The sequence below is a fragment of the Blennius ocellaris genome (genome assembly GCF_963422515.1).
Source record: "Blennius ocellaris genome assembly, chromosome: 24".
NCBI classification, from domain to species: domain Eukaryota; kingdom Metazoa; phylum Chordata; class Actinopteri; order Blenniiformes; family Blenniidae; genus Blennius; species Blennius ocellaris.
The window spans coordinates 9,663,761-9,677,538 of record NC_137673.1 but is presented as its reverse complement, the minus strand read 5'-3'; the positions used below and the strand labels follow the sequence as shown (position 1 = coordinate 9,677,538).

At 45.4% G+C, this 13,778-nt stretch overlaps 1 protein-coding gene across 1 annotated transcript in view; it reads left to right on the top strand.

Annotated features, from left to right (window-relative positions):
* Positions 1 to 12,880, top strand: part of LOC308147450 (uncharacterized protein) — a 31,821-nt gene extending 18,941 nt beyond the window's left edge. Inside the window, exons 15-36 of the mRNA XM_080519585.1 lie at positions 1,541 to 1,609; positions 2,649 to 2,717; positions 3,921 to 3,989; positions 4,421 to 4,489; positions 4,574 to 4,645; positions 4,718 to 4,786; positions 4,982 to 5,053; positions 5,133 to 5,201; positions 6,204 to 6,272; positions 6,718 to 6,786; positions 7,179 to 7,247; positions 7,653 to 7,721; positions 8,534 to 8,602; positions 8,697 to 8,765; positions 8,847 to 8,927; positions 9,116 to 9,151; positions 9,229 to 9,265; positions 9,421 to 9,978; positions 10,107 to 10,558; positions 10,634 to 10,826; positions 12,069 to 12,263; positions 12,351 to 12,880. Of these exons, the coding sequence (XP_080375711.1) occupies positions 1,541 to 1,609; positions 2,649 to 2,717; positions 3,921 to 3,989; positions 4,421 to 4,489; positions 4,574 to 4,645; positions 4,718 to 4,786; positions 4,982 to 5,053; positions 5,133 to 5,201; positions 6,204 to 6,272; positions 6,718 to 6,786; positions 7,179 to 7,247; positions 7,653 to 7,721; positions 8,534 to 8,602; positions 8,697 to 8,765; positions 8,847 to 8,927; positions 9,116 to 9,151; positions 9,229 to 9,265; positions 9,421 to 9,978; positions 10,107 to 10,558; positions 10,634 to 10,826; positions 12,069 to 12,263; positions 12,351 to 12,358 (2,532 nt within the window). The 3' untranslated portion in view covers positions 12,359 to 12,880. The remainder of the gene's footprint in view (positions 1 to 1,540; positions 1,610 to 2,648; positions 2,718 to 3,920; positions 3,990 to 4,420; positions 4,490 to 4,573; positions 4,646 to 4,717; positions 4,787 to 4,981; positions 5,054 to 5,132; positions 5,202 to 6,203; positions 6,273 to 6,717; positions 6,787 to 7,178; positions 7,248 to 7,652; positions 7,722 to 8,533; positions 8,603 to 8,696; positions 8,766 to 8,846; positions 8,928 to 9,115; positions 9,152 to 9,228; positions 9,266 to 9,420; positions 9,979 to 10,106; positions 10,559 to 10,633; positions 10,827 to 12,068; positions 12,264 to 12,350) is intronic.
* The last annotated feature ends 898 nt before the right edge of the window (positions 12,881 to 13,778 follow it).

Sequence of the window (13,778 nt, the reverse complement as noted above, 5' to 3'; positions counted from 1 at the left end):
TTAAAAAAGATGAAAAAACAAACAAAACAAAAAGCTAAAGAATGCCCAGAAAATACCCCCCCCCCCCAAAAAATTCAAAGACATGCTTAAAAAAAAAAGAAGAAAAGTTCCCCAGACAGTCCAGTGTCCAGCTATTATCTCTTTGTCCTCCGAGGGCGCCACTGCCGAGTTTCCATCTCTGGAGTTGGTGTACCCCCTTCCTCCCCCTCCCTCCGCCTCGGGGCCCGCTCCTTCTTTTTACCTCTGTTTTTCCTCGACAGATTTGACGGCTTCATGCTCGCAGATGGCGCTCCTCGCACGACGTGCCTCGACAAGAAGCAGATTCACGACTGCAATATATATATTTTTTATTTATTTTTTTAACCCCAACAACATTCGCACCTCGGTTCGTACGGCGAAGCGACGAATCGCAGTTATGACCCGCATGCAAATGTAGCGTCGCTATGCTAATGAGCCTTCTTCTGCGTGTGACTCGATATTCCCGTCGTCCTTGGGCGGCCTTGAGAAAAGGCGGGAAAATTCCCTCGGGGTGGGGGCGGGGGGGGGGGGGGTGTCAACCTCTGCAGAGTCTATAAAAGAACAACGTTAAGCAGGAATGTCTTCATTGTACCAACTGTCAACCTGGAATTCAGCCCTCACTATATTTTAAGGTTTTGGTCTTGACTCGGTTTCGGCCCTTTAAAGACTTAGTCTTGTCTTGGGACGCCCTGGTATTGGTCTTGTTTACCACACTCTGCATGTATTTTGAATTTAACAGGAAGACACAAACTCCCCCATCTGTCTTCTACATTTATGGTGTTGCAAATCACTCGCATTCCAGGGAGACCCCCCCCCCCCCCCACCACCACCACCACCACCACCACCCCTTTCTCTCTCGCAGCAAACTCATACAAATAAATCACCCCTTTTGTAATTTAAAGTGACTGAAGAGTAAAAGGTGCCGGTGAGGTGCAATAGAGCAGGTTATTTAAACATCAGGGGGGGAAAAACACGATTATGTCTTTTATATTTGATACACAGCAGATCGATTGTCTTTTCTCATTAAAAATAATTCAAAATTGTCTAAAAAAAAAAAAAACCTGCAAAAAAAAAAAAAAAAAATGCTAAAAGAAGTGACAAAAAAAAAAAATATACAAAAAAATTGTGAAATATTGCTACAAATAGTATAAAAAATACTAAAAGATGCTTAAAAATGCTCAAAATACGTTAAAATGCGAAAAAGGCTAAAGAAATGTTTTAAGAAATTCAAAACGATCCCAAAAAAAGCTGGACAAAATGCAAAAAAAATTAAGCTACAAAAAGTGCTAAATGTTAAAAAAGAAAGAAAGAAAAATACTTAAAAAATGCAAACAAGTTCTAAAAGAAATTTCAAGGAAAAATGCTGACATGAAATGTTTCCCATCCTGAACTGTAATCGAAATTTCATGAATGTAAATATGTGTGCATATATTACTACTATACTATACTATATTATATACTACATATATACGAAGGTATACTGTAGTGCCTGTGTTCAGTGTTTTCTTCTCTGTGTCTGCAGGGGGAGCGAGGCCTGGAGGGGCCGCGGGGGTCGCGGGGACAACCGGGCGCCGGAATCAAAGGAGACAAGGTGGAGTGCAGAGTATAAATATATAATATATAATGTATTATAATAATGTATATAGTTATATATCGGAGGAATGGCAGTTAAGAAATGAACTTCAACCTTCGGCCTGATGAGTGTGAATTGTTTTTGTTTTCCAATGGTACCGACTCCGCTTGATTCGGTTTTCAGTGTTTTCGTGAAAGTACCTGATACCAGGTACTTTTCTAGTACCTGCCGCAACCGCAAAAGCGACTCGTTCAAAAACCCTGATCACAACAAGGACGTTCACGAACAGAGACTGAAGCACAGAAATCCACCCCGGTGTTTCGAATTAACCGGCTTCCCTATTAACTGGTGACCGATTCCCTCAAGCATCCCTCATCACAGCAGATGTGAAAGATCTGTAGCTGCTCTTGGCAACACCGTTTAACCTCATTTCCAATGCAGTTTGAAGTATTGTAGCATTTCTTTGTCTCATTTTAACATCGGCTGCAGCTCACGGCTGGTGGCAGAAGTCGGTCACCAGTTAACAGGGGAACCAGTTGAACCGAAACACCGGACAGTGAATCACATCGTTGACGATAAAGCGTGATCGAGTCGAGTAGCGCGAGAACTGTGTCATGGAAAAGTGCCAATAGTTATCATTAGCATGTAGACAGGCCGGTGACAGCATCGTTGCATAATTCAGCTCACCTCACAGGAATGAAGAAAGAGGAAAAAAAGCGAGCCAGATCTGCTTTAAAACAGAAAGTTTTGTGAGCGCAGGTGTTGCTGACAGCTTTACGCACATGATTGCAGCTTGTACACGTTGTAATGACAAAGCAGCACAGGTGGGCGTTCGTACGTCTGATGCAAACGACGGGATCTCGCCGAGGTCACGGAATCACGTGTAACGAGAGGTTTTTTTTTTTTTTTTTTTTACCAGCGTGTAGGTGTAAAAAGCACCGTGTACCCATCAACAAGCCCTGAGGGACGCCTTGGCATCCTTTACAGCCACATGTCGTAAATCCTCCGCTGTTGATTGTGATGCACTTTAAATACCGTCGTCTTGTCTGTTCTGCAGGGGGATTTTGGACCTCCGGGTCTTCCCGGGCCGATCGGCCTCCAAGGAGTCGGCATCCAGGGCGAGAAGGTGAGCGCCAAAACGTAGTTTGGAAGTAATACATTAAATATGTATCAGTCTTATGAATTGAGCAATAATTTAAATGAGTTACGTTTTCATAAAGTGTTGAATGGGTACAGAGCTGATAGCATTATCAGTGTTATCGCTATCGCTAACACCCAAACCCTAATAAGTCATGAACAGTGTCTGACATTACTTTCTGCTCATATTTGGTATTTTTGATAATTAGCTTCTATTATGCAATCAGTTTGATTGATTTTGTCATTGAGGACCCAGTTATGTAATGTTTTCACTTCAGAACACAAAACTTTTGTTGCGTTTTGTGGTGTCCGTTTACGTAACAATGGCACCAGAAGCAGCTGACAACTTTTTGAAAACGACCCCCAAGGCGGAACTTTTTGAAAACACTCCCACTCAGTGGAAACAGGGTAAAAAAGAAAATTGAAAATGCTCCGTCTCTGTGGAAATGGGTGAAAACACCACTTTCTGACAACAGCACCTGAGGTGGAACCTGTTGAAAATGCTACTTTAAAAAAAAACTTTGAATCAATTGCCATAGAAACAGGAGAAATGCAACTTTTTGAAAATACACATACTACATGGAAAACTTTTCGAAATGCATGGAAACGCATGTTTTTGAAAACACTCTTTGTAACTGCCGTGTAACTGACATCGTTGTCAAAATGTTGCCATGTGCAACTTTTCTGAAACGGAAATGCAAAAAACGATGCATCTCAATGTAAACCTAGGTGTCAGTTTTTGTGATTTCTTCTAAATTGCAGGCGTTACCAAAAACATATTGTGGCTGCACCCTTTAGAAACAAAGATCAAAACAAAGATTTCTGTGAAATGATGTAATCTTTGATTGTTACGTTGCCAACATGATGCAGGAGTTGTGTAAGTGTGAAGGATTTGACACAGCAGCTGGAGCGGAGATCGTTTCCTGCAGACGGCGGAGCCAAAACAAAAATTACGTTTTAATCCCCACAGCTTGAATCTATTTAAAGTACAAGGTGATGAGTAACAATGGGAAAACCAAGTCACTTGTAACGTATTCTTTGAAGTCTTTTAAAGCATCAGAAATCCTCGCGGTGAATTGTGGCCGTTTGGACGTCCAAAGTTACGTCAGTTAATTAGTGAATTTCATTCTTCTTCCATTAAAGCCTCTCCGGTCAACAGGAATCAGGAAGTGATTGTTGGGTTTGTTCGCAGGGCATGGAGGGTCCGAGGGGGCCGCATGGAGGCAGAGGTCTACCAGGAGAGGGATTCCCTGGATCCAAGGTTTGGACACTCACAGTATTTACAGAAATACCTGATACCAGGTGCTTTTATCGTACCTCGTCACAGGAGATGTTAAAAACCAGAATGAACTCCGTACCTGTCCTGGCGAACGCCGTTTAACTAATTTCCATTCAAGTTTAAAGCATCGTAGAGTTTGTTTTTCTTATTTGGACATCAGTTACTGCTAACGGTTAGCTTGTGGCAGAAGTCGGGTCACCAGTCAACAGGGGAAACAGTCAAACCAAAACACCGGACAGTGAAGCACACCTTTGTTAGTTTGACCCAACTGGTAATGTGTTGTAGCAATAGTAATCCGGTTGTAACAGTTGGTGCTATATTGTAATGGGAAACGAGTGAAGCTGAGACGCGGAGTGTAGCGGCAGAACCGTGTCATGGAAAAGGGCCACAAGACTTTTTTGTGCCTGGTACAGGGAGACCAGGGGTTGCCGGGCGAGGTCGGTGCCCCGGGAGAAAGAGGAGCCGGAGAACCAGGAGCTAAGGTGACTCAAACTCTTCCCTCGTTGATTTGGTTTTTTGTGTTGCATTTAAAGTCTGTACATTGACTTTGAATGCGCTAATTTCAGGGTGAACCGGGATCTTCAGGGTTGTCGGGTTTACCTGGACTACCAGGAGAAGACGGAGCACCCGGTCAGAAGGTAGTCCCGAAGTCCCAAACACGTCTCCGTCAGTCAACAAGAGTCCATGTAATGATGTGTTTGTGTCTCCAGGGTGAGCCGGGAGCGACTGGCATCAGGGGGCCAGAGGGGTCGCCGGGAATCGGTACCCAGGGCGAAAAGGTAAAGGAACACCTTTAAAGGTCAACCTTTTCTGATGTCAGTGTTACAAAGTGGACTCTCAGGCCCCGTTTCCACGGCAACGTTTCACACAAGACGTGTGGAGAGAACAATACGCTATAAACGTTAATAAAATGGAGAGTAGCCAGTTTTGCGGTCACTCGTTATCACTGTCGTGTAAACGGGGTGACGTTTCAGGGTGACCAAGGCCAGAGAGGAATACGAGGTTTGACTGGTCCACCTGGTATCGCCGGACCATCAGGACCCAAGGTGAGCAGCGTTATTCTCGCCGTTATTGTCGGCATGGTAACGATTGAGTTGTCGCCTGATTGGGAATGATCTTCTTCAGGGAGAACCAGGGTCACAAGGCAGGGCGGGATCTCCAGGTCCACCGGGACGATTCGTCAGCGGACCTAAGGTACCGACTCTCGCCTCTACCAGAGATGTAGCACGATTGAATTCACCCAATCAGAAAGACGAATTCTCATGAGGTCCAACGAGTGAGAAAACTCAAAATGACCTGTAGAAAATGACTGCCCCCGTTGTCCGCCCCACATTTCTCATCACCCTTTTCGCCACTGTTTCCCAAAGTAATTATAGGTCAGCGCCAGGGTTGCCAGATCAGTCAAACCCACACACCTCCATGAAAACCAGCGCAAATCTCAACCTCTGCACAAATCAGGCAAAACACTATTATATGTGTAATAAAGAACACGACATAAACACACGACTGCACTCAATAAAAGTTTAATGGGAGACCCGCCCAATCTGGCAACGGTGGTCAGTGTCTGACAAAATGATGAGGGACGAGTTCCCCCTCTCCTCTCCTATCTATTCATTAATTTCTTCTTTTTTTTTGAAACTTAAAAAAAATTCTAGTTTTCTATTACATATTTGATTTGATTTAATTTACTTTAGTTCAGGTTAATTTAATTGTATTGTATTGTATTCCTTAACTTCTGTTTTTAGTTTGTGGGTCTTGCTTCCCTCAAGGTGCAAGCGGAATTCGGCGATTGGGGGAAAAAAAATTTTAAAACTAGTTTTTCAAGTTCCTGCAATAATTCCGATTATCCATCAGTCACATGTCAATGAGGAGGAAGTTGCATGTTTTATGACTGGATCGTTCAGATGGCGGTCGCGTTGAAAGACTTCGGATACAGATCTGATTTGGTTCCACATGATGGAGCTCTGCCCGTGTGGAAAAATTGGAATTATAGTCGTGTTTCCCTGCAGTGTGAATGTAGCCTCTGACACAAAACGACCACACAGCGAACAGAGAGGAACAAATTCATCATTTAGAGTTGCAAAAATGACGATCGCGAGATTCTGTCCAACCTCTCGACAGACAAAGACCTAAACATCCTCTGATACCAGAACATGCTTGTGTTTTGACAACTTTTCTCTCACCCTGCGTTTCCAGGGTGATCCTGGTCCCAGCGGTCCTCCTGGTCCCATTGGGGAGACCGGTTATGGACTTCCTGGTCCAAAGGTAACGCCGTCGCTCAGCGTCTTCAGCTATCTTGGCCGACTGCCTGTGGAAACACACTCCGAGTCAGATTCCTGTCAAACAAGTGCCAGCATGTTGCCACAGCTGAGACCTTTTGGAAAATCAATTATCAAACAAACGAGTCAAAGGAAGATCCGGCAGACGATACGCTCTTTTAATCAGAGGCGAGAAGCACAGAGAACCTACATTTGCCTTATTTCAATCCATTTTTGAGAGTGCCATTTTTAGCAGGTATAGCAAAAAGTGCAAGATCTCTGCTGTCCTATCAGGATTTTATCTTAGTGACAAAAAAAAAACCTTTTTTTTATTATTATATGGCCAACAAATTGTCAGAATCAAAGGGTTTCTGTATGTATGACTTTAAAATCGACAAGTTTCTTTGAGGTTTTTTTTAAAGTTTTTAATACGTGTCTGTGTTTTGCTGAAGGGCGACCGAGGAGCGCCGGGCCCCCTCGGTTCGGTCGGTGCCAAAGGTGACGGCTTCCCCGGCCCGATGGTGAGGAACCCACGATGGTGCCGCCGTTGTCGCCGGTCTGGTCATAAATCTACGCACCTCCGCCGTCCGGCCACATTACACCTTCCTCACATTCATCTTTAGTCTTCTTCTTCCCATGGAGCCTCAACCGTCCATCTGTCAGAGAGTTTATGACCAAAAGTTACAGTAGCTGGACTCGTATATCTGCCGAGCGTGTTCCCCTGACGAAGACCAGGGCCAGGATGAAGGACGACATCGTTTAGATTAGAAGATTGATGTCACGGATGAAACGTTAAATCTGAAGCAGATGTTTAGCTTGGAGCAGGTTGAAGAAGAAGAAGCGGACATTGTCAGAAGCAGACAGAGTTTGTCTCATCAGTGTTTCTCGACCTCAGATTGCCGTTTCATTTCAGGGCCCCCCCGGTCTGCCGGGACTTCCGGGAGAACCCGGCTCAGAAGGAGTGGGCTTCCCCGGACCCAAGGTGAGTTTGAATGACAACCATTGTCAGTCTTGGAAATCAAAGGTCCAATAAGCACTTCCTCATAAGACTACAGATTGCGCACACATCTGGACACTATATCGGACTCCATAGAACCACTGTCTGAACACAGTATGTAACAATATGGTACGGTACCGGGACTTACCATATTGTACCATGCCGAGCCTTAATGTAATGTATTGTGCCTTACCTGCCTTACCAAACCTTGCCGTACCATACGTACCTTAGCATACCATACCCTAACTACTACCTTACCTTTTCTTGCCTTACCTTAAAAACGTAAAGCGGCGCCACAGCGGAAACAAGGCAAAAGAGGATTTCAGTCGGTGCCGGAGCCCATTTGTATGATAAACTACAAAGCGCTGACTCATCTCCTCTTTACTTCAGGGAGACGTTGGATTTCGAGGTCTGCCTGGTTTACCCGGACCTCCAGGCGAAGGCCTCCAAGGACCGCTGGTAACTTTAAAAAACCCTCTCTTAACATTTCCACTTTCCTCCGCTCACTCACAGAAACTCAGACTGTTTCCTATTTCTGCAAATATGAGTCAAGGAAATGATTGTCAGGTGTTCACTTGTGCGGGGAGGTTTTTCTTGCATTTCACTTCACACCCCAGCAGATGGGTGTGATTGAGTCATTCTCTCTGAAGAATTGCAGAGAGCAGGAATAAAAATTGTTGTGTGCAAACATGCCCACCGCGAGAGGCTGCTACTCAAAGCTTGCATTTGGGGGTATTTATCGTGATGCTCGGAAGCGGAGTGTGAATCTCCACAGACGTACGTGCCTGATGAGAAACGTGGAGTCTAACGGGCTGTGAGTCTTGACACATCACATCGAGTTTTCATGTGCTTGTTGTGTCCTGTGTTTACATTTTCACTAAAATCCCACCCATTTTAACTGGAAAAATGTTAGCAATTTTTGTTTTTTTTGGGGGGGGGGGGGGGGGGGGGATTTTTGCAGGAACAGTTTGCTGAATCATTAAGAAAACTCACAGCACACTATTTCCGACTTCCAGCATGTTTTGATGTGTGTTTTTGTGTGTGCGTGCCCCCGACAGCATGGACTGGTCACGCTCCAAAAAACTGAAACCTAAGATTGCCTCTTAAAGAGACAGGCACACAGAATCAGTGACGATGAAGTTAACGCTCATACCTTTGAACGGCCAGGATGTGAAATTTTTGTTCCAGTTCCTCTATTGTCCGGTTCTAAAGGTTTTTGTTCCGAAACTCCGACAGAACGTCTGAAGCTGAGTTATTATTTTTGTTTACAGGGAAACGCGGGACGACCTGGTCCGCCCGGGCCGGTAGGGCCACGAGGACAAGGGCTTCAGGGACCAAAGGTCAGCCATGTTTATTAATTCATGGCACAATGACAGAACGTTTTCTTGGTTTGTTCTGGAACGCACCACCGACCGTCTGATGTTTTTCAAACAGGGTGAACAGGGCTCTCAGGGTGTGGTAGGACAAAGAGGGCTCCCCGGAGAGGGTTTTCCTGGAGCTAAAGTGAGTCCCCATCGTCTGCGGTCGTTTTGAATATCCTCGTCACGTGACGAGTCTCATCCTGACGTGTGTCCTGTGTGACAGGGCGACCGAGGCTCGGCGGGGGAGCGGGGCCTGAAGGGAATCAAAGGAGAGCTGGGAGACTCCGGAACACCCGGGCAGCCTGTGAGTGGCGCTGTGGGCTCCGTGTTTAATTTTCTTCCCGAATAAATTTGAACAACTGATTTAAAGGGCGTTTAAGGGGGACTGGATACGTGACAACGTCTGCTGATGACTCCTTTAAATACCAATCGTAGACGCTAACGTACGTTCAGTCCTGTCTGTTGGTTTTGAATCTGTCGGTTTCTTTTCAGGGACAAGTCGGGGTCAAAGGTGAAGCCGGCCTCACTGTGAGTCTCGCTCTGTTCGTCAGTCGGTCGTCACGTTCGTATCTGTTCTGAGCTCATGCTGTGCGTATTCGTTTCAGAGAGAAGACATCATTCGGATGATCAAAGAGATCTGCGGTAGAGTGTCTCCTGATCTATGAAATATTTATTGTCTCTATTGATTTAAATGTTCCAGGAGGAGGTTTTGGTTTTCTTCTCTTATCTGTGCCTGGTTGGATTCGGTTGCTCGGGCCGGCGGGGTGATCTCACGCCGCGGTGTGATATGATTCCAGGATGCGGGATCAAGTGTAAGGAGCGGCCCATGGAGCTGGTATTCGTCATTGACAGCTCGGAGAGCGTGGGCCCCGAAAACTTTGAGATCATCAAGGACTTCGTCAACGCGCTGGTGGACCGGGTGACGGTGGGACGCAACGCCACGCGGATCGGCCTGGTGCTGTACAGCCTGGAGGTGAGGCTGGTGTTCAACCTGGCGCGCTACGTCACCAAGCAGGACATCAAGCAGGCCATCCGGAACATCCCGTACATGGGGGAGGGCACGTACACCGGCACCGCCATCCGCAAGGCCACGCAGGAGGCCTTCTACAGCGCCCGTGTGGGCGTCGCCAAGGTCGCCATCGTCATCACCGACGGCCAGACCGACAAGCGGGAGCCGGTCAAGCTGGACATCGCCGTGCGAGAGGCGCACGCCGCCAACATCGAGATGTTTGCGCTGGGGATCGTGAACACGACGGACCCGACGCAGGCCGAGTTCCTGAGGGAGCTGAACCTGATCGCGTCCGACCCCGACGCCGAGCACATGTTCCTCATCGACGACTTCAACACTCTGCCGGGTGAGCAAAACCAAAAATTTTAATCTGCCCTTCTGTTGTGTGGGTGGTGATGGGGGGGGGGGGGTTTAAGGCTAAACTGAGGACAGACTAGGAGCTACGGTGACCAACTGTTCTCTGGTTCTTCTCAGCTCTGGAGTCCAAACTCGTCAGTCAGTTCTGTGAAGATGAGAATGGCGCCCTGATTTACAACAGAGTAACTAACGGCAACGGCTATAACGGCTACAATGGCAACAATGGCAACAACGGTAACAGGAACGTCATCAATGGGAACTACGCCAGTGGTGGCTACGGTTACCGGCCTGTGACGGATCAGGGCACTGGCGTCCGGCAAACGGGCGCCGACAACCACGGCCAGGGCAGCCGGGTCCAAACTGCCCAGACTGTCCAGACCGTCCAGCACGGTGGAGGTGGCGGTTCCAGCACCGCAGGCTCCAGCACCACAGGCTCCAGGACCGCAGACTCCAGCACCACAGGCTCCAGGACCGCAGGCTCCAGCACCGCAGGCTCCAGGACCGCAGGCTCCAGGACCGCAGGCTCCGGCACCGCAGGCTCCAGTACCACAGGCTCCAGCACCGCACACGTACGGCCTGTTGGCGTCTGAATCCGCGACCTACGGTGCACAGAACTCGCCGTAACTTTGCTGTTCTCTCAACAGGGTGGAGTGTCGCGCCACACTCAAACGGTGACCACGCAGTGGGGAACCGAACGCGGCGACACGTTTGCCCGTAACACCGGAGAAGGCTCCTCCTCCTCTTCCTCATCGTCGTCTTCCTCCACAAATCTCACCATATCGTCGTCGGGCGTGTCGGTGCAGCGTGTGCCGGCGCCGAGGCCGGCGCTTCCCAAAGGTACCGCTCTATTTTTATACCGACAGCTTCCTTCAAACACAAAATCTCACGCAAGTCACAGAAGAGGAGGAGGTGATCAATCAAACCTTCAGACATCAGTCAATCAAACCAGCAGAGCGGCTTTTGGTTTTTGTTTCCTTAAAGCAGCGTGCTGGAAATATTTAACCATTTGAACCATCTGTCACATTTTACATCATTTAAAGCAAATACTAATAGTCGGGTAAACCATCCATACATCCATCCATCATACATCCATACGAATGGTGTTACTGCATCATTTGTTCATATCAGAGGACAGGGAATTAAAAACACATATAATGTGTTTTTCCGAAATAATTTTTCCGACCTTTTTGTGACCTTTGACATGTTCGCTCTCACAAGTTAACGGAACCATCCTTGGCGCAACTTTCATTGGTGAAAGCAATGAGTTAATGACTGAATGAATGAATAAATAAAAATAAACGCAACCAAAAAGCATAACTTTCATCCAATTTTTGTTGGCTAAATAAATAAATAAATAAATAAATAAATAAACATGTCCAAAAAGCATAACTTTCAGTAAATATTTGTTGGCAAAATACATAAATAAATAAATGTGACCAAAAAGCATACATTTCGTCAAATATTTGTTGGCTAAACAGATAAATATAGAAATAAACAAATAAACAACCAAACATGGCCAAAAAGCACAACTTTCATCCAATATGTGTTGGCTAAAATAAATAAATAAATGTGGCCAAAAAGCATAACTTTCGTCCACCTTTTGTTGGCTAAATAAATAAATAAATGAATAAATAAATAAACATGTCCAAAAAGCATAACTTTCAGTAAATATTTGTTGGCTAACTAAATAAATAAATAAATAAGGCCAAAAAGCATAACTTTCATTCAATATGTGTTGGCTAAAATAAATACATGAATGAATGAATGAATGAATAAATAAATAAATAAACATGTCCAAAAAGCATAACTTTCAGTAAATATTTGTTGGCTAACTAAATAAATAAATAAATGTGGCCAAAAAGCACAACTTTCATCCAAAATTTGTTGGCTAAATAAATAAATAAATGCAGCTAAAAACATACCCTTTGTCCAACTTTGGTTGGACAAAGGTAAAAAAGTTGAGAAAGTAACATGGTGTGTTAGCATTGCTAGCTTTTAGCAATGCCACCGCGAAGAAGCACGCCACGCCTCGTCGCTTCAGGTTGTATCGTTCTTAATTGGTCCGGCGTTTCCCTGCAGAGACGGTCCCGCTGGACCCGCGCTGCACTCTGGTCCTGGACCAGGGAACGTGTCGGGACTACAACATCCGCTGGTACTACGACAAACAGGCCAACGCCTGCGCCCAGTTCTGGTACGGCGGCTGCAACGGCAACAGGAACCGCTTCGACACGGAGGAGGAGTGCAAGAGGATCTGCGTGCTCGCCAGGGCCACCGGTTAGAAATCATGACGCCACTTTGGCTTTTTAGTGGATCCAAATGTGTCGTGGTGGGGGGTGGATGACTTCCTGTTTGTGTTTGCAGGAGGCTGAGCGAAGGCGTCCTGCTGAATGGGGGCGGAGCAGCTCCATAGGGTCACTGTACGCAGATCCTCCGTCGCGTCTACTCAGGAATATAAAGCCGTCAGTCCCTCAGGACTTCTTCTGTTAAGATGGTGAAGAGATGATCACCAGAGCCAGTAACACAGCAGACATGAAGCCTCGTGTATCTCCACCTCATATATTTGTTTTATATCACATGTTGCTGCGGCACTTCCTTCAAGCTGTTTCTGTTTCATCCTGTTTGACAAAATGTGATGTTTGTTTGGGTTGTTTACATTGTTTGACTGCTCCGTAATCTAACACTGATGGACACACGCACGCGCGCACGCACACACACACACACACACACACACACACACACACACACACACACACACACACACACACACACACACACACACACACACACACACACACACACACACACACACACACACACACGCTGCCCTCTACTGGTGAGTTGGCCATTGTTCTAACTTGTGTTGTTCCACCGTCACAATAAATCTCATGTCAACCAACAAACGCTGAAGCTTCACCTTCCTGCTGCGACGGGGCATAAATCTTCCTGTGGGCTCGTAAAGACGGGATTCTTCCCCTATTTGGACACCAAGGCCCGGTTTCACGTTCCAGGCTCAAATAAAACCAGGACTAAGCTAATCTGGTTTTAATTAATCCACTCTAATGCAGTGGGATATGTGGTTTAACTTCAGATTAACTAGTTCCAGACTACAGACTCTCAGACGAAGGCAATGGTCTCCAACCTTTATGACCAAAAGAGCTGTTTTACAATATTTCCAACCAATAACATTAGTCTGGAGCCACAGAACATAATAAAATAAGGAAACAAACACTTTTAAAGAGTTGCTATACTTACAAAAAAAAATTATTTTGTGTCACAGGTACAATTTAGTTCTATTTTTAGTTGTTTTGGCCATTTGAGTTTTCACATCTCACAGCCATTTTAAACATTATTTAGCAAGTTAAGCTAACCAGCTGTTTATAGCTACACTGGACATTTTTTCTTCATTTTACTTCCTTTTTTCCTTCAATTAAAAAAAAAAAAATCCTTTCTTCATTTGATTTCTTTACATTTTTTCTTAATTTTTCTTCCTTTTATCTTTGATTTCTTTTGATTTTTTTGGCCTTTTTTCGTTAGATTTCTTTTCATCTTTTCTTTTAATATTTTTCCTTTATTTTTCCTCCTTTTTCTTTTGATTTTGATAAGAGAAGAGAACAAGTAACCAACATGACCCTCCAACAAGTTCAGGTAAGATTGATTAATTGATTTTATCTCTGGTGGACACACACACACACACACACACACACACACACACACACACACACACACACACACACACACACACACACACTGTGTTTTCAGTGGGGGTTTTTTATGGCAAAAAGTTTTTTT